Source organism: Syngnathus typhle, linkage group LG9 (assembly GCF_033458585.1).
Source record: "Syngnathus typhle isolate RoL2023-S1 ecotype Sweden linkage group LG9, RoL_Styp_1.0, whole genome shotgun sequence".
Lineage (NCBI taxonomy): Eukaryota > Metazoa > Chordata > Actinopteri > Syngnathiformes > Syngnathidae > Syngnathus > Syngnathus typhle.
In genome coordinates, this window is record NC_083746.1 from 14,680,253 (window position 1) to 14,705,578 (window position 25,326).

At 43.4% G+C, this 25,326-nt stretch overlaps 1 protein-coding gene across 16 annotated transcripts in view; it reads left to right on the plus strand.

Annotated features, from left to right (window-relative positions):
- The window catches only part of rab3gap1 (RAB3 GTPase activating protein subunit 1), a 247,591-nt gene that overhangs the window by 181,688 nt on the left and 40,577 nt on the right, over positions 1-25,326 (plus strand). For all 16 annotated transcript variants that reach the window (XR_009715772.1, XM_061287379.1, XM_061287381.1 and 13 more), the window contains one exon: positions 25,100-25,324. Coding sequence is in view for 15 of the 16 variants with exons in the window: in XM_061287379.1 (XP_061143363.1) it covers positions 25,100-25,324 (225 nt within the window). In the remaining variant the exon portion in view is untranslated. The remainder of the gene's footprint in view (positions 1-25,099; positions 25,325-25,326) is intronic.

The window sequence follows — 25,326 nt, forward strand, 5'->3', positions numbered from 1 at the left end:
CCTCCCGTGGATGATTTCAAAAGGTGTTAGCCCTTCTGAAGTGGGAGTAATTCTCATATAGAGCTTCACTAAGTCTAGGCACTCTGGCCAAGGTCTGCCTGTTGTTTCCATGCATTTCTTCAACCTGCTTTTGATAGTATAGTTTGCTCGTTCAACCAGGCCAGCGCTGGAAGGGTGATAAGCGCAGTGGTTTTTTAACGTTATCCCAAGGTGTACAGCCATGTTCTGTACCACTTGGTTCACAAAATGTGGACCATTATAACTGTAAATGGTTTGGGGAATGCCATGAGTCAGTATGATGGCTTTGCAAATGGCTTTTGCCACTGTTAAGGCATCTGCATGTTTAGATGGAACTATTTCCACCCATTTGGAAAATGCATCAATCATCACTAGGCAGTATTTGTGAGGTCCACTTTGTGTGAGCTCAATAAAATCCATGTGCATGATTTGAAATGGGTAAGACGGTTTTGGAAATGAGCCTCTCTTAGGTCTCATGTTTCCTTGTGGATTATGTTTCACACAAACGGGACATGGTTTACAAAATTTTTTTAAGTAAACATCCAAACCAAAGGTAGTGAATTGTTGATGTATGATGGACCTCATCCCCCCTGTCGACACATGGCAAGGCCCATGCGTCGCTATTGCTGCCTTAAAAAGTGATTTAGGTAAAACAGGTTTGTCATTGATGCGGAGGATATTATCTGTATCCGCTATCGCACCTTTTGTTGTCCACATTCTTTTTTCCACCATTGGAGCATTGCCCTGCATATCTGTCAGTATAGTCTTATCTATGAGTTGCGTGTCCTCTGAATCTATTAAAAAAAATTCATGGCCATGTTTCCCTGCCGCTGCTTCTTTAGCAATTCTGTCTGCTAACCTGTTTCCATTCGAGGCTTCATCTGTGCCTGTGGCGTGAGCAGCACATTTACACACAGCTAGTTTAGCAGGTAAATTAATGGCCTGTAACAAGTCTTTTAACAAGGAGGCATGGGTAACCGGCTTACCAGTTGATGTTGTCATCCCCCTGCGCTCCCATTGTTTTGCAAAATAGAACAGAGTAGAAAACGCATACTGACTGTCTGTGTATACAGTGACTTCCTTATCTTCCGCCAATTCACTAGCTCTTGTTAGTGCAATCAGCTCAGCCGCCTGCGCTGACCTGTTGTATGGAAGCTTCTCTGCTTCAACAATTTGGTCTGGCAATCTCACAATTGCATACCCACTTTGATTGTTCCCTCTAGGATCCTTTGAACATGACCCATCCACAAACCACTTTTCCCCTTTGTCAAGTGGTGTGTCAATTAAATCCTGTCTGGGCAGCTGTAGATGTTCTGTAGCATCCAAACAGTTATGTGGTGTACCATCCCCCGGCAACGGAATCAACGTTGCTGGGTTAAGGACTGTGCACCTCTTTATCACAATGTGTGGTTGTGACAGAAGCGTAGCAGTGTAGGATAGGTGTCTGGCAGGTGACAAAAAGTTCATCTTGCTTTGCAGTAGCAACACGTCTACAGCATGTGGAACCAACAACTCCATTTTGTGAAAGAGCACCACATCTGCAGATTGTCTCACCGCAAGCACTGCCGCGCATACTGCTTGGACACAGTCTGGCAAGGATAGAGCCACTGGATCCAATTTTTTCGAATAAAATGCAATTGGCCGTAGTTTGCTGCCATGGCTCTGCAGCAACACTGAAGTCATAAAACCATTCCTGCAGTCTGCGGTTTGTACAAAGGTTTTACTGTAGTCTGGCAAGATAAGAGATGTGGTTTCCATCAGAGCCTGTTTCAGCACTACAAAAGCATCGTCTGCTTCCGGAGTCCACATTAATTCTTCTGTCATTGCCATGGGGACTCCATGCGCAATATCTAACAGCGGTTGCGTCTTTTCCGCATAATGTGGGATCCATGCTCTGCAGTAATTGCAGAGCCCCCAAAATGACATAATTTGTTTCTTCTTCTTCGTCTCCGGTTTTGGTGCATCTGCAATGATTTGCTTTCTGGTTTTCTGTATCTGTCTTCCAGAAGCTGTCAACGTGTGACCTAAATAGTTCACTTCCTGTCTGACCCATTGGAGTTTGTTCTTGTTCACTTTATTCCCTGTTTTGCAGAGATAGCGTAACAATGCTAAGGAGTCTTCCCTGCAAGCAGCTTCAGTTTCAGAGGCCACCAGGAGATCATCCACATAAACTAGAAGTTGGCTTTTGTTTGACATCTGCAAATCAGCCAAAAAGGCCATGATAGCTTGCATAAAAATAGTTGGACTATCAGCAAATCCCTGTGGCAATCTGGTGTACGTATAACTTTGCCCTTTAAAGGTGAACGCAAACCAGAACTGTGAGTCTGGGTGAATTGGCACCGAGAAAAATGCATTACTAAGATCAATTACCGTGAAAAACTTCTGGGTAGGTTTCAAAGTGTTCAGAAGTGTGTGTGGGTCAGGCACATTAGGTGCTCTTGTCTACACTGCATCATTCACTGCTCGTAAATCTTGTATCATTCGCCAATCAATTTTATTGGCCTTTCGAACTGGAAAAATAGGGGTGTTGCAAGGAGAATCCGAGCACTTCCTAAAGATTCCTCCTGACAAAAGATCATTTATAACAGGGGCAATCCCGTTTATTGCCTCCTGTTTTAAAGGATATTGCTTAACTCTTGGACGCCACTCTGATCTTGGTTTGATCTGCACTGGCGGAATGGATGTTAACTGTCCTACATCAGATGGCCCCTTTGTCCACAGCTTGTCAGGAAGCCCAGCCAATTCCCCCTCCTCCTTTTCATTCAAACAAATGTTAACTAGTCAGGGACGCGCATACGCGCCTGCCCTACCAACACCTACTTCACACACAGTTCGCTTCCACATGTCACAACTGGTACTGTAGCTCCACCCATCACCTTTATCCTCATAATCAGTGACAGAATCAGCAAGTTTAATCCGGCAACCCACATCTGCCCATGTTATACTGTGAGGTTTAAACAATGAAATGTGGGGTACAGCCGACAACTTGTATTTGTCATCCTGAGGAGCGGGCAGAAGCACAGCAGCAGCTGCAAATGACCTGCGATCAGTGTACAGAGCAGTGATTGTTAAAGTTACTTCTGTGTCACTGAGAAAACTTTCAATATAGTCATCATGTGGGTCAGTGAGGATATTCATGGTGACATGTAATTGATTACAAGGCATTTCTGATTCAGGTCGTGTCAATTGTTTTCGGGCTTCACTCAGCAAATTGCCTGGTAGCTTGGGATTCTGTTCAGCAGAGACGTCATAGGAACAGAAAATCCGCTCACCTGCTTGTGCAGCATATGAGTCCACATCTCTCACTCTGCATGCTCGCATGCCATCCTTTACTGGAATTATTGCAATTCCCAATCTAGTCATCAGATCTCGTCCCAGAAGGTTTATAGGACATTTTGGGGATAGCACAATCGAGACTGAAGCTATGACTCCCGTTTCATCATCTCTCACTACAACTGGATTGGAGATACTCTCCTTGTGTACCTGCCCATCAGCTGATTTTACCCAAATAGTATTTTGGGAGGCCTTTAGATTCGGGACTTTAGTTTTTATTTCGGTCTTACACGCTCCGGTATCACACAAATACCACTTCCTCCAATGTTTAAGGTAACATATGGTTTTTCTTTTAATGCATTCAAAATGTCCCATGCTGCATGGACATCTACTATCTCTTCCTCCGTAGGAGGACAAGAGATCACAGGGGGGCAATCTAGTCATGCTGAGAATTTGGCTCTTCCTCTGCCCCTTCCTCCACCCTTTGATTGGTGTCGTTTTGCCCGACGACACTCTCTTGCGAAGTGTCCTCGTCCCCCACAGTTCCAACAGGTCTCTGAATCTGGTGGGGGTTTTGAATTATGTGGAGGCCTGCGACCTTGTTGGCCTCTACCTCTTCCTCTGGCCTGCTGGGACCCATGGAAGAAGACTGTTGTATCTTCATCTAGATCAACATCATCATCATCGCCTAGATGAAATACATCAGAACTTTTGCCTCTTTTGATCACTTTTTCAGCATGTCTGGCTAGAGATGCACCGATCCGACTTTTTCAGTTTCAATACCGATACCGATGCCGTGGCTTTGCGTATCGGTCGATACCCGATACCGATCCGATATTATGGTTGACTTAACAAGCTACATAACTCTACATGTGGAACAGAAAAGACCAAAGGCAATGGCATCAGGCAGACTACACAGTTCTTTGCTCTAAATTAGGGGTGTCCAAACTAACGGTCCAGTTTTTATTGGCCCGCAGCAAATTCTGAAAACATAATTGAATATGGCCCGCACAAGAAGCTTGAGCTCAGCTTCTCAGTTTCCACACTAGATGGAGCCCGCCACACAAAGCGTTTGACGTCCCATTAACACCCCCCCGGAAGAGAAGCGAACACGCAGCGTTTGACATACGATTAGCCTCCCCCCCCCCCATTCGGGAGAGAAGCGAACGCGCAGCCTTTGACGTCCCATTAGCAACCCGAAGAGAAGCGAACGCGCAGGGTTTGACGTCCGCTTAGCAACCCGGGGAAGAGAAGCGAACGTTCGCTCCATGTTTGCGTTTGTTTAGAAAACTCTCGTGGCATGCGGCACACGTGCTGCTGACGTATGACGTAGCCCGCGTCCCAATAGATTAAGGAAAGTATCGGCTCACAGATCGGCTGCATTTTCCGATACCCGATCCATCTATTTTGTTGATATCGAGGCCGATATCCGATCCAGATATCGGATCGGTGCATCTCTATGTCTGGCCCATTGCATAGTTGTTGTCACACTTGCAAAATCTACTTCCACCAAATGTTTCCTCACCCAGTTGCCGATTTCAGGGCGGAAATTCGTAAGGAGCGCATTCTTAAGCTGCTGCTGATAAGCACTCTCAGCTGCATCATTGAATGGGATGCCACTATGCACCCTGAAGTCTTTTTCAAATCTTAAGCGAAAATCATCAGTATCTTCCCCAGGCTTCTGTTTAATTCCTGCCAAATGACCATAATTCGCTCGTCTTCGAAATATAGTTCTCACTCTTTGCCCAAGATCATTGCATTGTGCTGCATACTCCCCTACCAATTGATTTCCCTCACCGGGATAGGGAAAGGGCCCTTGATTATTTCTACCTGTATAATGACTTCTAACCTTTGCCCAGTCTTTTCCCAAAGAAGACTTCCAGCCGCGACTGGAGCCGTGGCCGGGACAGTGTGGCCTCGTTGTCTTCCGGCCTGACAAACATAGATGCAGCCTCATCACTTCTCAACTTTCTATCTTTTGTCTTTTGGATTTGTTCTCTTCTCTCTTGCGAAGCATTCAACCACATTCTAGCACAAATCAATTATTTCTCTTTACTTTTCTTTTTCAGTCCCTTTGACTTCCTATTAACACTCTCCTCCAAAACATCAACCACTATCTTCCAGACTTCCACTTTCAACTTTGCTTCTACTCCATACTTTTTCTTCCACTTTGGCATGTATTGCATACAATTAAGAAATTTACCTGCCATGTACTTCTCATCTCCTTCAAGAGCTAGGGATTTACCGTTCTTATTTCCCATCTTAATTCGGTTTTTTAGGTTTATACAATTTTTTATTTCTTTTTTTTTCTTTTCTTTTCTTTGAGGATCCTCAATGCAGGTTTAAATTGACCTTCCACCAAATTCTCTTTGCAGTCAATTTATCCTACCAGTCGCACTCTCTCAACCACACAAACACCAACGCTTTTTATTTCTAAGCCTATCCAAGATGGGTGTAAAACCCTCCAACACAGCTTGGAAGAACGGACAAAAAAAAAGAATCTACGCCCTTCTTCAATTAAGAAAAAGAAGCTCTGTTCCTTTTCTTAGCCCGTTTCTTCCTCTGGGACTTGAACCCAAGCTGTCTCCCGCGCTTTTTATTTCTAGGCCTATCCAAGATGGGTGTAAAACCCTCCAACACAGCTTGGAAGAATGGACAAAAAAAAGAATCTACGCCCTCCTTCAATTAAGAAAAAGAAGCTCTGTTTCTTCTTAGCCCGTTCCTTCCACTGGGACTTGAACCCAAGCTGTTCTTTGGCCGGAAAAACGTACAAAGAAAAATCCACACTCTTCTTTGACTAACAAAAAAGAAGCTCCGTGTTTCTTAGCACGTTCCTTCCACTGGGACTCTAACCCAAGCCAGATCCCTCAGCTTGGAAAAACAGACAAAGAAGAATCTACACACTTCTTCGATGAACGAAAAAGAAGCTCTGCTTTTCTTAGCCTGTTTCTTCCCCTGGGACTTGAACCCAAGCTGTCTCCCGTGCACCTTTTACGCGTTTCACAACAACACAATTGTTAACTTACTTGACTCCTGGTTCAATGCACTGCCAGGTCCCCGTCAATCCACCTCTGTCAGACGAAGGCTGACCTAAGATGCTGGCCCAGCGAAGAATTTCCTTCCCAGGTCTTTCTTTACCAGGTCCTCCTAATGGACGCTGGCCCGTCGACGGTGTACAGCGTGTCGTCCTCCGTCAGCCAGATGGCGGGTATGAGGGTCCCGGGTTTCGGCACCAAGATGTTAGGGTGTTTGTTAGAGTGGTGCTCACTCTAACTTATTTTGCAAGAACCACACGGAGACAAGTTAGTCGTTTTGGGCACCTGCAGGCGGAGAGTTCACTCGTCGCTGTGTTTACAGCGATGGTCGAATGAAGTCTGACTCTCGCTTCCCACAAGAGCATCTTTATTAAGAAAAAAAGGGTGGGGGTGATAGTAGACTGAATAGACAAGTTAAAAAGCCCTTGACCTCTAGATTAGCAGAGCAGGGGATGTTTTACGACATTGTGTAGGATGGAACAAGCTAGGTTATTTATTACTGGTTACATACATTCCAACATAATCATAGATCAAGATAGTTTGGAAAACCCTGACATATCCCTCCTGTTTTATCATATGATTATGTGAACCCGATCAACCAAACACAAGGAAGAAAATATAAAGAAGAACAGTAAAAATAACTAGAATTTGCAATTCCTGAAGGAATTGCGTGTGAAAGTGAAGAAGTTGAATAAATATTTAAGGAATGTTGCAGAATGATGTTGAAACGAGTTGAATCGGTTGAAAAATGTAGAAATGAGAAGGGAAAAAGGAATTGGGTGTGAATTTCAAAATAAAAGATGTGAAGTTTTTGGGAAGTTGTGGAATAGGTCGGGAAATGATGAACAGTTGAAAGTTGGAATGGGTTGAATCGGTTGAAAAATGTAGAAATGAGAAGGGAAAAAAGAATTGGGTGTGAATTTCAAAATAAAAGATATGAGGTTTTTGGTAAGTGGGAAGTTGTGGAATAGGTAGAAAAATGACTAACAGTTGAAAGTTGGAATGGGTTGAATCGGTTGAAAAATGTAGATATGAGTAGGGAAAAGGGAATTGGGTGTGAATTTCATAATAAAAGATGTGAAATTTTTGGTAAGTTGTGGAATAGGTAGAAAAATTATGAACAGTTGAAAGTTGGAATGGGTTGAATCGGTTGAAAAATGTCGAAATGAGAAGGGAAAAGGGAATTGGGTGTGAATTTCAAAATAAAAGATGTGAAGTTTTTGGTAAGAGGGAAATTGTGGAATAGGTAGAAAAATGAACAGTTGAAAGTTGGAATGGGTTGAATCGGTTGAAAAATGTAGAAATGAGAAGGGAAAAAGGAATTGGGAGTGAATTTCAAAATAAAAGATGTGAAGTATTTGGTAAGTTGTGGAATAGGTAGAAAAATGATGAACAGTTGAAAGTTGGAATGGGTTGAATCGGTTGAAAAATGTTGAAATAAGAGTAGAAAAACGAAATTTTAGAGAATTTTGGTTGAATTTCAAAATAAAAGATGTGAAGTTTTTGGCAAGTGGGAAGTTGTGGAATAGGTAGGCAAAAGATGAACAGTTGAAAGTTGGAACGAGTTGAATCGGTGGAAAAATGTAGAAGTTAGAAGTGAAAAACGAAATTTTATGAAATTTTGCAAAATTTTATGCAAATTTTAAAAGTGAAAATGTGAAAAGTTTGAATTTGGCAAGTTTGGGAATGCCCCCAATGTGATTTGAATGTGTTGAATGATGTGAATTTCAAACAGGAACAACGTAAATGTGAAATGTTGAATCTGCCATTAAGAATGAATGGGGCAAAAATCGCCATAAATTTGTGAATTATGCGAAAACTGAACATTTTTGGAACGAAAAAAAATGTGAGCACCCATGCCATGAAATTTTGGAATAAGTGAAAAGTGGAACGGAGTGAATCGGTTGAAGTATGTGGAACTAGTTAATGGACAAAAAAGTGAGCGGAAGATGTTGAATAATAAAGGACAGGAATAACAATAGTGTGAAGGTCTTCACCTTCACACTAATAAAACCAATAACAAAAAAAAGATCAATAAAAAACGGAGACGACAGCGGACGTGCTGGGGAACGTGTAGGGTGAAACATGACAAAAACAACCAATGATAGCAATAACTTCCAGCGAAGAAGAGGTTTTCCCTCAATACTCCAGTTCAAACTTATTGTGTGATCTAAAAACCTGCTGGCCGATGTTAAATCGCAGGAAAAGTCTCACACGGTCCCTCTGCCTTAGGCGACCAGAATGCTATCAATAAGAAAATGAAAATAAAGCCATGATCCGTTCTGAATGAAGCAGGTCCCGTCCAATGGTGAAGCCATGTTGGCAGGAGAGCCCTTACGCCTTGAAGTGGCTCTCCCATTCTGCCACACAGCGGTGATGTCCAAAGCTCCCATCCAGTTTCCTCCTGGAGAGCAGTAGTTGTTAATGCATTCGTGGGTCATGTTTTCTTGGATGAAACACGTGTAGTCCATTCCAGGTAGCGTTCTGGTTTAGGCCACTTCTGGCATCTGTCGTCCTCCAACAGTTACATTGGGATTAATCCAAAAGAGTTTGATCACAGATTCATTCCTGCGAGTCCAGGGCGGCAGGGGTAGCGTCACTGACTGTGACAGCACAGTGTTGATATCCAACTCCTCCCATGGATGCCATACATTTCGCTTCAGTGACATTCATTGCATTGGCCTCCAAGTGAACTTGTGTGGAGCAAGGGGAGTTTTTGAACACACACATAACATCCCACCTGTGTGTGCGCTCTCACAGTGACCTTCACATACCGGTACCAAGCGTTGGTTTCGTATGGGTTTCTGGGGTCTCATGACCAGTCCTCAAAGTTCTCATCGTGTGACCATCGTTTCCCACGGTCAACATTATCACTTGGTCTGTTCAGATGTGTCCATAGACTATAGCATGCTCCAACCACAACGCAGCAGAGGATCCACCTGGCATGTGGAGACCCGTTGCTACTAAGATGACAGGAACACCGAGACATACCCCCGCCTAGCGGAGTTGGGATCGTTGTTCGCAGACTTCGCCACCGTCCCGAAATGAGGGGTCCAGCACTCCTTGTAGCTCGCATTGGCTAAGGTGAATCCAGCTGGGTCGTTCAGAGATCTTCACTGCGGAGGGGGGTAGTCAGCAAGACTTGGAATGGTCCCTCCCACCATGGCTGGCCCAGTTCTTTCCTTTGATGACCTTGATGTAGACCCAGTCTCCTGGATTGATGGGGTTGTCGACCTGTGAGGAGGAAAGATCAGGCGGCAGTAAATTTGCATTGGACATATCTTTCAGTTTGAGGGACCTGATCATATAATCTGCCAAGGACTGTTCTTCATCTGCCCTTTGCAACTCTTGTCAATTGTAATGCCCTTTTTAACGAGGCAGATAGGAGTGTTTGAAAGAAGAGTTTGAGCACTTCCTAATGATTCCTCCTAACCAAAGACCGTTCATGACAGGGGCTTTCCCATTTATTGCCTCCTGTCTTAAAGGAGATTCCCTTATCCATGCCGTCTTCTTCCTAACACGTTCGCACCCACACAGGTTGTGCACATAAACGCACACCCGCGTCCGAGCGCGCACCCAAGGCTCAGACAAACGACAACAGCCTGACACAACTTTACAGAGATTACGCACGAACACAGAACACAGACAAAGGGATTCTACACATCTCTCATGTCGCTTCTTTTGATAGAAGCTCCTATTGGTAACTGTATAGCGGACTGTTCTGCATATAATCCCTTACTCAACTCCCTTGCTTCTACTTTTCCATGTCGGTGCAGTCGTAAGTGATCCCTATTGCAGTCATTGTCTTGTTAACTGTCGCCTTGTGCGACTCCTATGCATGATTGTGTGAAAGTCAAAAATTTAACGTATCCAACATTCTGACCACCCAAACTCCACTGTGGTGCAACGAATTTACTATTTTATTGAGTAGGTACATTGAGCAACCTAGCTTCCTCTTGACTGAATTCACTTTAGTCCAAATGTCCTATTCTAAAATGTATCTAACTCAATTTCTACTTCTTATGCCTGATGAGCCAAAACATCAGATCTCGCTCTTGTTTCTCTCCGTTTTAGCCTATTTGTTTTGTCCAATCTGTTCAATCTCTGACCATGATGCTTCTCTCTGTAGCTCTACGCATTATTAAATTTTTATCAAATCTCCTCAGTTCTGTCAAACTCAGTGCACAATGAAGCTCCTGTCCACTTTGACTCAAGCCCCACCAAGTTTAGCCACGCCACAGCAAGGAGTGCGATTTGGCCGTCGGCCACTTCATGTCCATATGTCTTCTGCTGCAAGTTGGTGTTCTTTTGTTGTTGCTTCAGAGCCAACCCATCCATCACTCTCAACTGAGTCCATTGTTCAAATGAGTCAATTTTCAACATTGTGAGTTCCTCCGCTTCTCACTGTCTTTTCTCGTCCCCGAGGATGTCGTCTTTCTTCCAGAGTGTACTTGTCCCCCTACAAGTACAACAACAGTCTTTCTTTGTCCTTGCCAAAGGTCAAAGGTGCCTCAAAGCCAGGCACCGTTTTGTAGACGTCCATGGCTGCAGGCAGAGTCTCGGGATCGAGTTTCAGGGATCCTGGCACTGAGAGTGACAGACTGGGACATCAAACTTGTAACCAAATGTAGCTGCTGCCATCAATTCGCTAGTAACGTTTGTTTACCAAACTTCAAATTCTCCTAGTAACAGCCATCTCGTCTTTATATTGTAAGTCCTGTAACTCGTCCTATTTTCGAGCTACGTTTCGTCTATAGTTCCAACTTAATGGAACAGTACATTGTCTTCAGTATCATTATTCAAAATTAACTCAACGAGGTCTGCGTTCCACATCTAGCCCTGATCTATGTCTTGACCTCTCAAACGTTATTACCTGTGTAAATTACCTTGCTCAAAAATGTGACTTAAAGAAAGGACCAACAGATTACTCCCAATATCTCCTCATTATTTATGAGTTAGCCTCCCTTTCCTCACTCGGGTGCATATCTTGTCAGTTGTTAATGGAAACCAGATGTCTCGTGCCAATGAGATCATGGACTAAGGCCCAAACAATTCCGCACGAACCTGACCTGAAAAATGACCCGGTCACACTTAGGCTTACTAGTGAGATATACATTGCATGATACCAGAATAGAAATTTACCACAGTATGACACCAAATGTATTAGAAAATCCATATGTTGTAAAGGTTTGTATTATTACTATCTTCCACTATCTGTCCTATTCACTCCCTCCTTCTGTGGCTTGGCAACGCCCATGCCTCACACCTTGACAAACGTTTTGGGAGAACGTGTTCTTTACTACATATGATTCCATCATTTAACTTGACTTTCTTTCCAAAACGCTTCTCAATTTCCCAGTTCACACATCTTCTGCATGTGTTACTGGTTCTCCAGTTTTTTCTCTAGTCAATCATTAATCCAAAAGCTATGTTTTTCATTTTAGCATTCAACTTACTCAAAACCACTCTTTCAGCAAAGTCGCTCTACTAATTTTCCATAGTAGTCGCCAACAGCTTCAACCATTCAACCTGTATTCTCCTATCATTCAAGGCAATCATTCATCAATGCTCATTTGCATCTCACACACAGTCTCCAAAAAGGAGTCTTTCCATCACATTGGTCTCAATTCATCCAAGCTCACCACACAACATCCATATACCATTTTCAACTCAAGGTTCCTGATAGAACAATCCACCAATCCCAAAAAAAACTCAACTCAAAAAACTACTGGCAAATTAATCTGAAGTTTTCTTTGCCTTTAGATTTAACAAACTCAATTTCTCAGATTTAGCTCGCATATAGCAGTTTGTATAATTCTATAACACCATCAATCAATTATTCCTATTAAATGTAGCATTGCAATGTCTTAATTTCACAATTTTGCTTCTTCCAATCCCTGAAAGCATGTTCTGTCGTTTTTTTTCAAATTTCTCATGAGGGCTCGACACTTAACATGCACTAGTGTGGATAAATTTCTGCTCGCAAACACATTTTTCTCTTTTCCTCATTTTTATCTTTCCAAATCGTTTCTGTTCTGCGATGCAAATTGGATAGACCACAGTCTAACAAATTTCTTTACACTAAAAGTTTAGCCAATCTTCATCATTTTAACACACATGCACAGCTCTCGCACGCGTAGGGCAGGTCCCAGCACCAATGATTCGTCACAGGCTGGCCATTTCCTGTGGTCGATCATGAGCTGGTCCCTCCCACGTACACGAGGACAGTACATTCTAATTTTTCATTTATCTCCTGCGATGCAAATTGGATAGACCACAGTCTAACAAATTTCTTTACACTAAAAGTTTAGCCAATCTTCATCATTTTAACACACATGCACAGCTCTCGCACGCGTAGGGCAGGTCCCAGCACCAATGATTTGTCACAGGCTGGCCATTTCCTGTGGTCGATCATGAGCTGGTCCCTCCCACGTACACGAGGACAGTACATTCTAATTTTTCATTTATCTCCTAGAAGCAAGTTGCATTTATTTACCACTTGATTTGCAAATTTTAACTTTAGTGTACACACACAATTCGATCTCTGGTAATTTGTCGTTGGGCATACAAACAGCATTGTCATACTTCTTGCATGGACAGGAGCTCTAATAATCAAAAAAATGTTCCAATAATCTGACAATGACATGTTTTGCTGTCATATGGGCATCTATTCTTTCTTTCTCTGTATGCTGTAAATGTGACTTTTCCTCTGCCTCTTCCTCTGCCCCTTGACTGGTACTGTTTTTTTTTTTTTTTTCTTTCTAAAACACTCTCTTGACCAGTGTCCACGTTTCCCACAGTTCCAACAGTTGTCAGAATCTGATGGGTGTTTTGAATTATATGGTGGCCTTCGGCCTTGTTGGTCTCTAACTCTTCCTCTCCCCTTTGGGAACTTTGGAAGATCGTTGTATCTTCATTTAGGTCATTATCATCATCTAGATGAAATACATCAGAACTTTTGCCTTTTTGGATCACTTTTTCAGCATGCCTGTCCCACTGCATAGTTGTTGTATACAAGTTTTGCACACGAGCGGAATGCCTCTCTTGCTCTTCTGCTTGAGCTGCGGCTGGAGCCGTGGCCGGGACAGTGCGCCTGCGCACTGTGGCCTCATTGTCTTCCGGCCTGACAAACATAGTCGCAGCACTTTTCAACTTTCTGTCTTTTGTCTTTTGGATTTATTCTCTTCTCTCTTGTGAAGCTTTCAACCACAGTCTAGCACAATTCAACTCTCTCTCTTTTCTTTTTCCACTTCAGCATGTATTACATACAATCAAGAAATCTACTCGCCATGAACTCATCTCCTTCAAGAGCTAGAGATTTATCGTTCCTTTTTCTCATCTTAATTTTAGTTTTTCCAGTGTTTTTTTTTTTTTGAGGATCCTCAATGCAGGTTTAAATTGACCTTCTAACAAATTACTAGCCTGTGTTATTGCCGTCGATCAATGCTAGAACTGCTTTTTAGTCAATTTATCCTACCAGTCACACATCCAACCACACAAATTTCTTATCCCTGCCTACGCGAAGTCCTCTTTTAAAAATAAAAGAGCTGCTTCATCCGGACGGGGGACTCTACAACACCCCTTCCTTCCCTGGGAACTGAAGACAACTGTCCAGTTACCCAGCCCTGCCAACGCGAAGCTGTCCCCTTAGAACAGTGGTTGTCAAATGAGGGTACACGGAGGTACGTGAGATTTTACAAAAATATATAAAACAGTTTGAAAACCACTGCTCCAGAAGAGCCAAGAGTTTTTTTTTTCTTAGCCCGTTCTTTCCACTGGGACGAGAATCCCAGCTGTTTCTTAGCTTGGAAAAACCAAAGCCGTATCTCGTGCACCTTTAATTTTTTACGCGTTTCATAGCTCGAACAAATCAAAGCCGTATCTCATAGCTCGGACAAACCAAAGCCGTATCTCATAGCTCGGACAAACCAAAGCCGTATCTCATAGCTCGGACAAACCAAAGCCGTATCAGCGGTTTTTTAAAATTTATTTTTTATTTTTATTTTTTAACTTACTGCCGGGTCCCGTCAAACCACCTCTGTCAGACGAAGGCAGACCTAAGATGCTGGCCCAGCGAAGAAGTTCTCTTCCCAGGACTTTCTTTTCCAGGTCCTCCTAATGGACGCTGGCTTGTCGACAATGCAGCACGTCTTCCTCCGTCAGCCAGATGGCGGGTATGAGGGTCCCGGGTTTCGGCACCAAAATGTTAGAGTGGTGCTCACTCTAACTTATTTTGCAAGAACCACACGGAGACAAGTTAGTCGTTTTGGGCACCTGCAGGCGGAGAGTTCACTCGTCGCTGTGTTTACAGCGATGGTCGAATGAAGCCTGACTCTCGCTTCCCACAAGAGCATCTTTATTAAGAGAAAAAGGGTGGGGGTGATAGTAGACTGAATAGACAAGTTAAAAAGCCCTTGACCTCTAGATTAGCAGAGCAGGGGATGTTTTACGACATTGTGTAGGATGGAACAAGCTAGGTTATTTATTACTGGTTACATACATTCCAACATAATCATAGATCAAGATAGTTTGGAAAACCCTGACAGTGTTGCTCACTCTAACTTATTTTGCAAGAACCACACTGGAGTCAAGTTAGTCGTTTTAGGCACCTGCAGGCGGAGAATTCACTCGTCGCTGTGCTTACAGCGATGGTCGAATGATGTCTGACTCAGGCCTCGCCAGGTGCTTATTTATTGAGAGAAACAGAGTGGGGTTGAAAGTGGGGGTGTGGGAACACACAGGATAAGGTGAAGACGGTCCCCTGCTGATCAAAGCATAGCAGGGGGCCTTTTACGACTTTCTGTAAACAAAGCAACTTTGATTGCTTCCTCTGCGTTTAGTCCAGTGCTTCTCAAATAGTGGGGCGCCCCCCCCTTGGGGGGCGCGGTGCTATTCCTGGGGGGGCGCGTGTGACCCTGGGGAACAGGCTTTTTTTTTGGCAGTACTAGAATAAAGTGTAATTGCGCGTTTACTACAGCAGGGGGCAGTGGCGCTCTCATTGTTACTTCTGTCACGTTTGCGACAGTGCAACATTTTACGATTTACAAGACAAGTTAGGATAGTCACGGTGGGGAGGGGGGGCGCGAATAGTTTTCTTCTTGCTAGGGGGGGCGTAACAGAAAATAATTGAGAAGCACAGTGGTAAACTAATTTTGTCTAGACAGGACAAACTAATTAAATTATTACAGGTTACATTCCAACATAATCATACGATGAAGATATTCTGCAAACCCTAACATGTCACTTGTTAAAAATATCATTGAATGTGTGGTGAAACCCCTTACACTTATCTCCAACCAATCTCTGACAAATGGTGTTTTTCCAAGTGAAATGAAAACTGCTAAAATTATCCCGATAGGCCAATATCTCTACTCCCACAATTCTCTAAAATATTAGAAAAAATATTTTATAAAAGGCTTGATGATTTTATTACAAAACAAAATATTCTGTGTGACCAACAGTATGGATTTCGGAAAAATAGGACCACCACACTAGCTTTGTTAGATTTCCTAGCTGAAATAACAACAGCTATTGAAAATAGACAATATGTTGTAGGTGTTTTCTTGGATCTTAAGAAAGCTTTTGATACTGTAAATTATGAAATACTGTTAACAAAACTTGAAAGATATGGGATACAAGGTATGTCACTCACTTGGTTAAACAGTTATTTATCAAACAGGACTCAATATGTGCAACTTATGGACTGTAAATCAAAACTAAAGCAGGTAAAGTGTGGTGTTCCTCAAGGCTCATTATTGGGCCCCTTGTTATTTATTTTGTATGTCAATGATATATGCAAGGTCTCCGGGTTACTCAAGGCCGTAGTTTTTGCAGATGACACAAACCTGCTTTGCAGTGGGGAGGACCTGGATCAACAATTGGATACTGTGGGTATTGAAATGGAAAAATTACAGAGTTGGTTTGACCCAAATAAACTAACACTAAATTTAAGTAAAACAAAGTATATTATATTTGGAAACCGTCCGACCAACACAGACAAAATTCTTACAATAAATAATATAGAAATAGAAAGAGTAAATGAAGTACAATTTCTTGAGGTGCTTATAGATAATCAATTAAGTTAGAAACCACATATAATGTATATCAAATCAAGAATTTCAAACTCACTAGCAGTATTATATACAGTAAAAGACCTTATAAATCAGTCATTATTATATTCTTTGTACTGCTCCTTCATACTCCCATATATTATGTACTGTGTGGAGGTGTGGGGCAATACATACAAAACAAACACAGATCCAATCATCATTCTTCAAAAAAAAGCAATAAGACTTGTAAATAATGCTGATTATAGAGAACCAACTAACCCTCTCTTTATTAAACTGAACTCACTGAAATATAACGACCTAGTCGGCTTAAAAAACATCCAACTCATGTACAAAATAAAAAATAATCAATCACCAAACAGTATCCAGAGGTTGTTTGAGTGGAGGGAAAGTACCGTATTTTCCGCCCTATTAGGCGCACCGGGGTATAAGGCGCACCTTCAATGAACGGCCCATTTTAAAACTTTGTCCATATATAAGGCGCACCGGCCTATAAGGCGCATAAAATAGAAGCTTTACTGCAACAAACTGATGTTGACTAGGGTTGCGGTATGCACCCACTAGCCAATAACCAACGAGCCCTCTGTAAACAATCGCGTTTCTCAAACGATCTCCTATAAAATGATTGGAACTGACTAAAGTTCAATCTAACGCATATGTGTCAAACTCACGGCCCGCGGGCCACATCCGGCCCGGCATGCAATTATATCCGGCCCGCGAGATCATTTTATATTATTGTTACTAATGGCCCGACGATATGAAGCGATGATAACACAATAAACTACAGATCCCATAATGCAGTGCTTTCGCTGCCTTGCCGAGCATTTTTCCGCGGCAATCAGGACAAGTGCTTGTTGCTGCAAGTTATTGCGAAGCTAGCCCCTCATGTTGCCGAAGAGAAAAGTTGATTCTGAAAACAGAGCCTTTAAAAACCGATGGGAGGTTGAGTATATGTTTACTGACATTGCCGGTAAGCCCGTTTGTCTCATTTGTGGCGCTAATGTGGCTTTATTGAAAGATTTTAATCTAAGACGACACTATGAAACAAAACATCTGGATAACCTGAAAGACCTGAATGCAGAGCAGAAGAGACAGAAGGTAGAAGAGTTAAAGAAGAAGGTGACATTCCAGCAGACGTTTTTCACCGGTGCAAAATCACAAAGTGAAGCTGCTGTGAAAGCAGGTTATTATTGCTGAAAAGCACAAATTGTTTTTATATTTCCAGGTTTTGTTTTGTTTTGCAGCATGTTCATATTTCTATCTTGTATAATTTTGACAGGAGATATTTTTATAGAGAGTAAAATCATTTGGGATATTTAAAATTTAAGTTTTTTATTTAAAATGACATAAAAGCAAAGAAAATCAAACGTTTTGATTTATTATTTTAATGTTGCTTGAAGTACAAGCACTGTCACCATTTTAATTTATTTTTTCAGGCATTTTTTTTGCAGCATGTTCCAATTTCTAACTTGTATAATTTTAACTGGATATATTTTTATGGAGATTAAGATATTTTAAATTTTATAAAGTCTAAGTTTATTTATTCCAGAATAACATTGTGATCCGTTTGTATTTATATTTGTTAAAAGTTAGTTTTAGTGTGTTCAATGTTTGTTCTGTTCGGCCCGCGACCTGAAGTGTGTTTTGAATTTTGGCCCCCTGTGCAATTGAGTTTGACACCCCTGATCTAACGCATTGGTACTACTTACCTATGTTTCCCTTCCATATCGATCCGTAGGTTTACTCAAAACATGAACAGAGCAGCCTATTTTGACATGAAATAGCCTCGCGCGTATAGCAGCTATTGTTATAGCATTAGCCATCCGCAAAAACCCATGACCCTCAGCTCGCAATCTCCCATGAGCCTCAGCAAAGTGTAAACAATCGCGTCTCTCAAACGAGCTCCTATAAAATGATCAGAACTGACTAAAGTTCGATCTAACGCATTGGTACTACTTACCTATGTTTCCCTTCCATATCGATCCGTAGATTTACTCGAAACATTAACGGAGCAGCCTATTTTGAAATGAAATAGCCTCGCGGGTACAACAACCATTCGGTGACGCCCCCTGACTACAGTTACCGTAATGCTGGGAAGCGATGCGACCTTGTAATTTACTAGTCGTACTAAAACGTACTAAAACATTTTGGCGGAGCACTGTGTACAACCAGTATGGATCAACAAATTCATCACTTGATCCATATAAGGCGCACCGGACTATAAGGCGCACTGTTGACTTTTGATAAAAATTTAGGTTTTTAGGTGCGCCTTATAGGGCGTAAAATACGGTACCTATTATTTAAGAGGAACACGTATGTTTAAAAGAGATTTGGTGAGAACAAACTTGAAGTTACATTGTATAACAGTTAGAGGTGTGGAATTATGGAACACCAGCAGTGAAGAATTAAAGAACTGTAGTACCTTACCTAAGTTTAAAAAAATGTATAAGGACAAAATATTGACGGGATACCGTAACATGCTGTGAAGTTGTTTAAGTATATATATATATATATATATAAAAATTCCCCTCTCACCCTCCGCGGGTGGTCTTCCCACTCCAAGCTCAAGTCCTCTACCAGAGGCCTGGGAGCTTGAGGGTTCTGCGCAGTATTTTGGCTGTTCCTAGCACTGCACTCTTCTGGACTGAGATGTCTGATGTTGTTCCTGGAATCTGCTGTAGCCACTCCTCCAGTTTGGGGGTCACTGCCCCAAGTGCCCCAATGACCACGGGGACCACCAAGGCCTTCACTTTCCAGGCCTTCTCAAGCTCTTCTTTGAGGCCCTGGTATTTCTCTAGCTTCTCAAGTTCTTTTTTCCTGATGTTCCCATCGCTTGGTATTGCTATATCCACTACAACGTCCTTCTTCTGCTGTTTGTCCACCACCACAATGTCCGGTTCGTTCGCCATCACCATCTTGTCAGTCTGGATCTGGAAGTCCCACAGGATCTTGGCTTTCCCGTTCTCTGGCACCTTAGGGAGTGCTTCCCACTTTGAACTTGGGGCTTCCAGTCCATACTCTGCACAGATGTTCCTGTACACCAGTGCTTCTCAAATAGTGGGGCGCGCCCCCCTTGGGGGGCGTGGTGCTATTCCTGGGGGGGCGCGTGTGACCCTGGGGAACAGGCTTTTTTTTTGGCAGTACTAGAATAAAGTGTAATTGCGCGTTTACTACAGCAGGGGGCAGTGGCGCTCTCATTGTTACTTCTGTCACGTTTGCGACAGTGCAACATTTTACGACTTACAAGACAAGTTAGGATAGTCACGGTGGGGAGGGGGGGCGCGAATAGTTTTCTTCTTGCTAGGGGGGGGGCGTAACAGAAAATAATTGAGAAGCACTGCTGTACACTGTGCCAGCCACTTGGTTATGACGTTCCATGTATGCTTTCCCTGCTACCATCTTACACCCTGCTGTTATGTGCTGGACTGTCTCAGGGGCCTCTTTGCACAGCCTACACCTTGGGTCTTGTCTGTTGTGGTAGATCTTGGCCTCTATTGCTCTGGTGTTCAGAGCCTGTTCCTGTGCAGCCATAATAATAATAATAACTGGGATTTATATAGCGCTTTTCTAGGTACCCAAAGTCGCTTTACATGTGTGTGTGTGTGTGTGTGGGGGGGGGGGCTGGGGGAGGAGGGAGGAAAAAGAACAACATTATTGGGAAAGAAAACTTTCAATAAGAAAAAAGAAGAACAAAGAAACACCAAGGGCAGGGTCAGTTAGGAAAGGCTAATGTGAAGAGGTGGGTTTTTAGGGTGGTTTTGAAGGTAGGGAGGGAGGGGCATCTCTGGCACCTTAGGGAGTTCAAAACTTCAAAACTCTGGTTGAAGTTCCGAAACCCACTCCATGATGAGTGCCTCTGTGCTCTCCTTCAGTCCAGCTTTTTCCAGCCATTGGTAGGATTTCTTGATGTCAGCCACTTCACTTATCTGCCGATGGTACATCGCATGTAGGGGTTTGTCCTCCCATGATGGTGTCGCTAGCTACTCTTCCTCTGTTTGCCATTGTCTGAGACATTCACTGAGCACGTCATCCGTTCGGGCCTTTTCCTTGATGTACTCATCGATCTTGGCTGTTTCATCCCGAACAGTGGCTCTCACACTCAGTAGTCCTCGGCCTCCTTCTTTACGGCTAGTGCACAGTCTCAGGGTGCTGGACTTAGGGTGGAACCCTCCGTGCATGGTTAGGAGCTTCCGTGTCTTGACATCTGTGGTCTGCGTCTCTTCCTTTGGCCAGCTTATTATTCCTGCAGGGTATCTGATGACTGGCAGGGCGTAGCTGTTTATTGCCCGGATCTTGTTCTTGCCATTTAGCTGACTTCTGAGGACTTGCCTTACTCGTTATAGGTATTTGGCTGTGGCTCCTCTCCTTGTGGCTTCATCGAGGTTGCCATTTGCTTGTGGGATACCAAGGTACTTGTAGCTGTCCTCAATGTCTGTTATTGTTCCTTCTGGGAGTGAGACCCCTTCTGTATGGACTACCTTCCCTCTCTTTGTCACCATGCGACCGCACTTCTCTAGTCCGAATGACATTCCAATGTCTGTGCTGTAGATCCTGGTTGTGTGGATCAGTGAATCGATGTCTCGCTCTTTTTCTTTAATATATTGACTATGGACAAATTCTTGACAGAATCAAACAAATATGTAGTAACATGGGGTAGATTAAATGTGAATCAAGATGGCGGCGCGTGCATACGCAGCGACCTCTCTCTGTCACGCCCAAACGGTGTTTTGTCCGTCTGAGTGTTTGTCCGGCATTTTTTTTTTGTTCGTCTCGTCGTACTGAGTCGTACTACAAGTACGGCAGGCAGGTTCTGCTTGACATCGGCCAAAGCGAGTTTTGTCGAGTTCTGGACTTTGATGCGGGAACATTAAAGGAGCTTGGCCTGCTACGTCCTGAAGCGTCGCCGGGCTCGTCTGCTATTCCTCCCCCGGTTGGGAAGCATCGAAAGCGGTATGCGAGGAGGCTGAAGAGGGGCAAACGCGGGGGCGTCCGGGCCAGGCTGGCGGCCAACCCTGCTCGCCCGGCCGTGCCTTCCATTCTTCTGGCGAATGTTCGATCGCTGGACAACAAAATGGATTACATTCGCTTGCTGCGATCTACAAACCGGACAGTGCGGGACTGCTGTGTGCTCGTGTTCACGGAGACTTGGTTGACTGTCAACATTCCGGACTCTGCTGTACATCTGGAGTGGCTAGCGTGCTATCGGGCGGACCGGGCCATTGTACAAGGGGGGAAATCTCGAGGTGGTGGAATATGCGTCTACATCCGTGACGAATGGTGCCGGGACTCTGTAGTGGTATGCAAGCACTGCTCGCCACTGGTGGAGTTCGTGATCATTAAGTGCCGCCTTTTTACCTGCCAAGGGAATTTACCGCGATTCTGCTCGTCGCGGTTTACATCCCGCCTTCCAACATCGAAGGCGACAGGATCGCGGCTCTTAGTGAACTGTACCAGGCTGTCAGTGAACAAGAGACAGCGCACCCTGACGGTTTCACCATCTTCGCTGGGGATTTTAATCATGCTAATCTGAAGTCTGTTTTTCCGAGGCTTCACCAGCATGTTAATTTTCCTACGCGTGGCGACAGCTTCCTGGACCTGGTCTACTCTTCGCATAAAGGAGCTTTCAAAGCCGCCCCCCTCCCCCATCTTGGACTTTCTGACCATATCACTGTTATGCTTTTGCCCGCATACAGACAAATGGTGAGAGCGTCCAGGCCAGTTGGCAAGCAGGTACGGGTGTGGCCTGAGGGTGCCTCTGATGCACTGCGTGACTGCTTTGGCTCTACTGACTGGGACCTGTTTAGGAGGGCTGCCACTTGCGACGATCGGACAGATATTGAGGAGTATACTGACTCTGTTTCCTTCTACATCAGGAAGTGCATTGATGATGTGACTCACTCAAAATCCATCGTCACTCGGGCTAACCGGAAGCCATGGCTGACGGGGGCTGTCTTCAGGCTGCTGAGGGCCAGGGACAAAGCCTTTAGAGCGGGGGATGAGGCTGGCTTGAGGACTGCGAGGGCTGACCTGTCCCGGGGCATCAAAGATGCAAAGAGGGCGTTCTCGTGCAAAATTTCCGCCCACTTCAAGGACAGCAGGGACGCACCCCATACTGATGCTGGCTTTTGAACTTTGCATTGATAACAGTCCGGATGGTCCGCTTCCTCTTTGGTCCGGAGGACACGACATCTAGTGTTTCCAAAAACAATTTGAAAAGTGGACTCATCAGACTACAAAACATTTTTCCATTGTGCATCAGTCCATTTTACATGAGCACAGAAAATCCGGCGGCGTTTCTGGATGTTGTTCATAAACAGCTTTTGCTTTGCATGGTAGAGTTTTAACCCGCACTTACTGATGTAGTGAAGAACTGTATTTACTGAGTGTAGTTTTCTGAAGTTTTCCTGAGCGTGATATCTTTTACACACTCATGTCAGTTTTTAAGGCAGTGCCGTCTGAGGGATCGACGGTCACGATCATTCAGTCTTGGTTTCCGGCCGTGGCGCTTACGTGCAGTGATTTTTCCAGATTCTCTGAACCTTTTGATGATATTATGGACCGTAGATGTTGAAATCCCTAAATTCCTTGCAATTTTGCTTTGAGAAATGTTCTTAAAACTGTTCAACTATTTTCTCATGCGGTTGTGGACAAAGTGGTGAACCTTGCCCCATCCTTGCTTGTGAATGATTGAGCATGTTTGGGGAGGCTCCTTTCATACTCAATCATGGTACCCACCTGTTCCCAATTAGCCTGATCACATGTGGGATGTTCCTAATAGGTGTTTGATGAGCTTTTCTCAGCTTTCTCAGTATTTTTTGCCACCTTTCCCAACTTCTACTGGACGTGTTGCAGCCATGAAATTCTAAGTTAATTATTATTTTGCAAAAAACAATTAAGTTTATAAGTTTGAACGTTAAATATGTTGTCTTTGTAGTGTATTCGATTGAATATGGGTTGAGAAGGATTTTCGAATCGTTGTTTACACAATTTCCCAACTTCAACTGAATCCGGTTCGTAGATTGAAGGAACTGAACCATCAACGAAAAGTATTTTGTCCATCCTGACAAGATTTCTGAAACACTGCTTAACAAGCAGGACTTTGCCCAAAGACGGGCACTATGCTGGAAAAATAAAATTTGACCAGGCGCTTCTTTAAGGTTCTGACGTTGGGGGATGACGCAATGATTTGTGTGGATTGATGCATTCAACAACGGAACATTTTGATCTCTCCACTCCAGCACCCTTGAGTTGTTTGGACTACAAAAGTCCCACTGAGTAATAAACAAGGCAGATTTGTCCTTAAAGTCAAAGTCAAAGTCAGCTTTATTGTCAATCTCTTCACGTCAAGACACACAAAGAAACCGAAATTACGTTTTCTCGTTCCCACAGTGACGAGACATATTACACGATAGACATACAAGTAAACGACACAATATAAATTTGCGAATCCGCCTTGTTTATTAATCAGTTTGGCAGCAACCATTACCTTGTTTGGTTTGTTCCGTCCCAACGGATGTGATGTAATAGATAAAAAAACGTCATAGAAAACGGAGAAATCTGAACAGAGTAAAAGATAGCCCCCAAAACGATCAAAACAGTATATCTGCAGCACCTGGAGGGATATATTGCACTTTTCTACACTCCTGGATACTCCAGATACACAAGAAAATAATCCAAACCAGACAGTGATGGAGGTGCAGAGGACAGACTGGATGATGGCAGTGTAGAAGGTCTTCAGAAGCTCTCGCGGCAGGTTGAACTTCTTGAGCTGTCTCAGGAAGTACAGCCTCTGCTGGGCCTTCTTCCGGACAGAGTCTATGTGGCCGGTCCATTTCAGGTGCCGAGAGATTGTGGTTCCCAGGAACTTGAAGGTGTCTGTGGAGAGAACAGTATTAATGCGGATAGTGAGGGGTAAAAGTGGTGAAGGGACTCGCCTGAAATCCACTGTCATCTCTACGGTCTTGAGCGGGTTCAGCTCCAGGTGGTTTTGGCTGCACCAGTGGACCAGTCGCTCCACCTCCTGTCTGTACGCAGTCTCATCACCATCCTGGATCAGTCCGATGAGAGTGGTGTCGTCTGCATACTTCAGGAGCTTATTCTCATAGGTTGCAAATATTCACAAACAAAGACTGTGGAAAAACAGTCAGGCAAGTACGATAACACTACTCAAAAGCAAATTTGAGTAAATTCTTCCCAATATCTGAAAAACAAGTTGAATAGTGTTTAATCGCAACTTTTTCCTTGTGTACGTTATCCATGCACAGCACCAAACTGCCCCTAAGAGTCCAAAGCCCACGGGAACCACCAGTATTTGTTTAACTCTTGTTAATTGCTATTGTTGTAATACGTTTTTTTTTTTTTACCTAAATAAATGATTTTCTTGTTGTTGTTACATATGAACATGAAAGATTCAATGGTTTTCCCTTTCCTCAAGTATACAACAATCCAAGGAGGTTTTGTCAAACCAACACTCATTTCTGTATGACATGGCATAAAATACAATCTCCCAAATCCCAGGTTAGACACAATAAGTCCCAAGACTTGTGAAAATGACATCAGGTATCATAAACATGATAGATAAATGTGAGTAATGCTTATGTAGTAAGGTAATTTACCCCCTGTCTCCATCTTGCAATGTTGTGTTGCATGTTTCATCCCATTTTTCTTGCTGATGATTGAATAAATAATTTTCATTTGCCTCCATAGGCAGCCAACCCAGGTTCTATTCTTGAGGACTTTGTTCGCTGGTACTCTCCCAGAGATTTTTTGGAGGATATCGTCAACGAGAACGGTCAAACAGTCTTGAAAGGCAAGCTAAGTCCAAGGATGAAAATTCCAGGCAACATATGGGTAGAAACTTGGGAGAATGCCAAGGCTATACCTGCACATCGCCAGAGAAGGCTTTTTGATGATACCAAAGAAGCAGAAAAGGT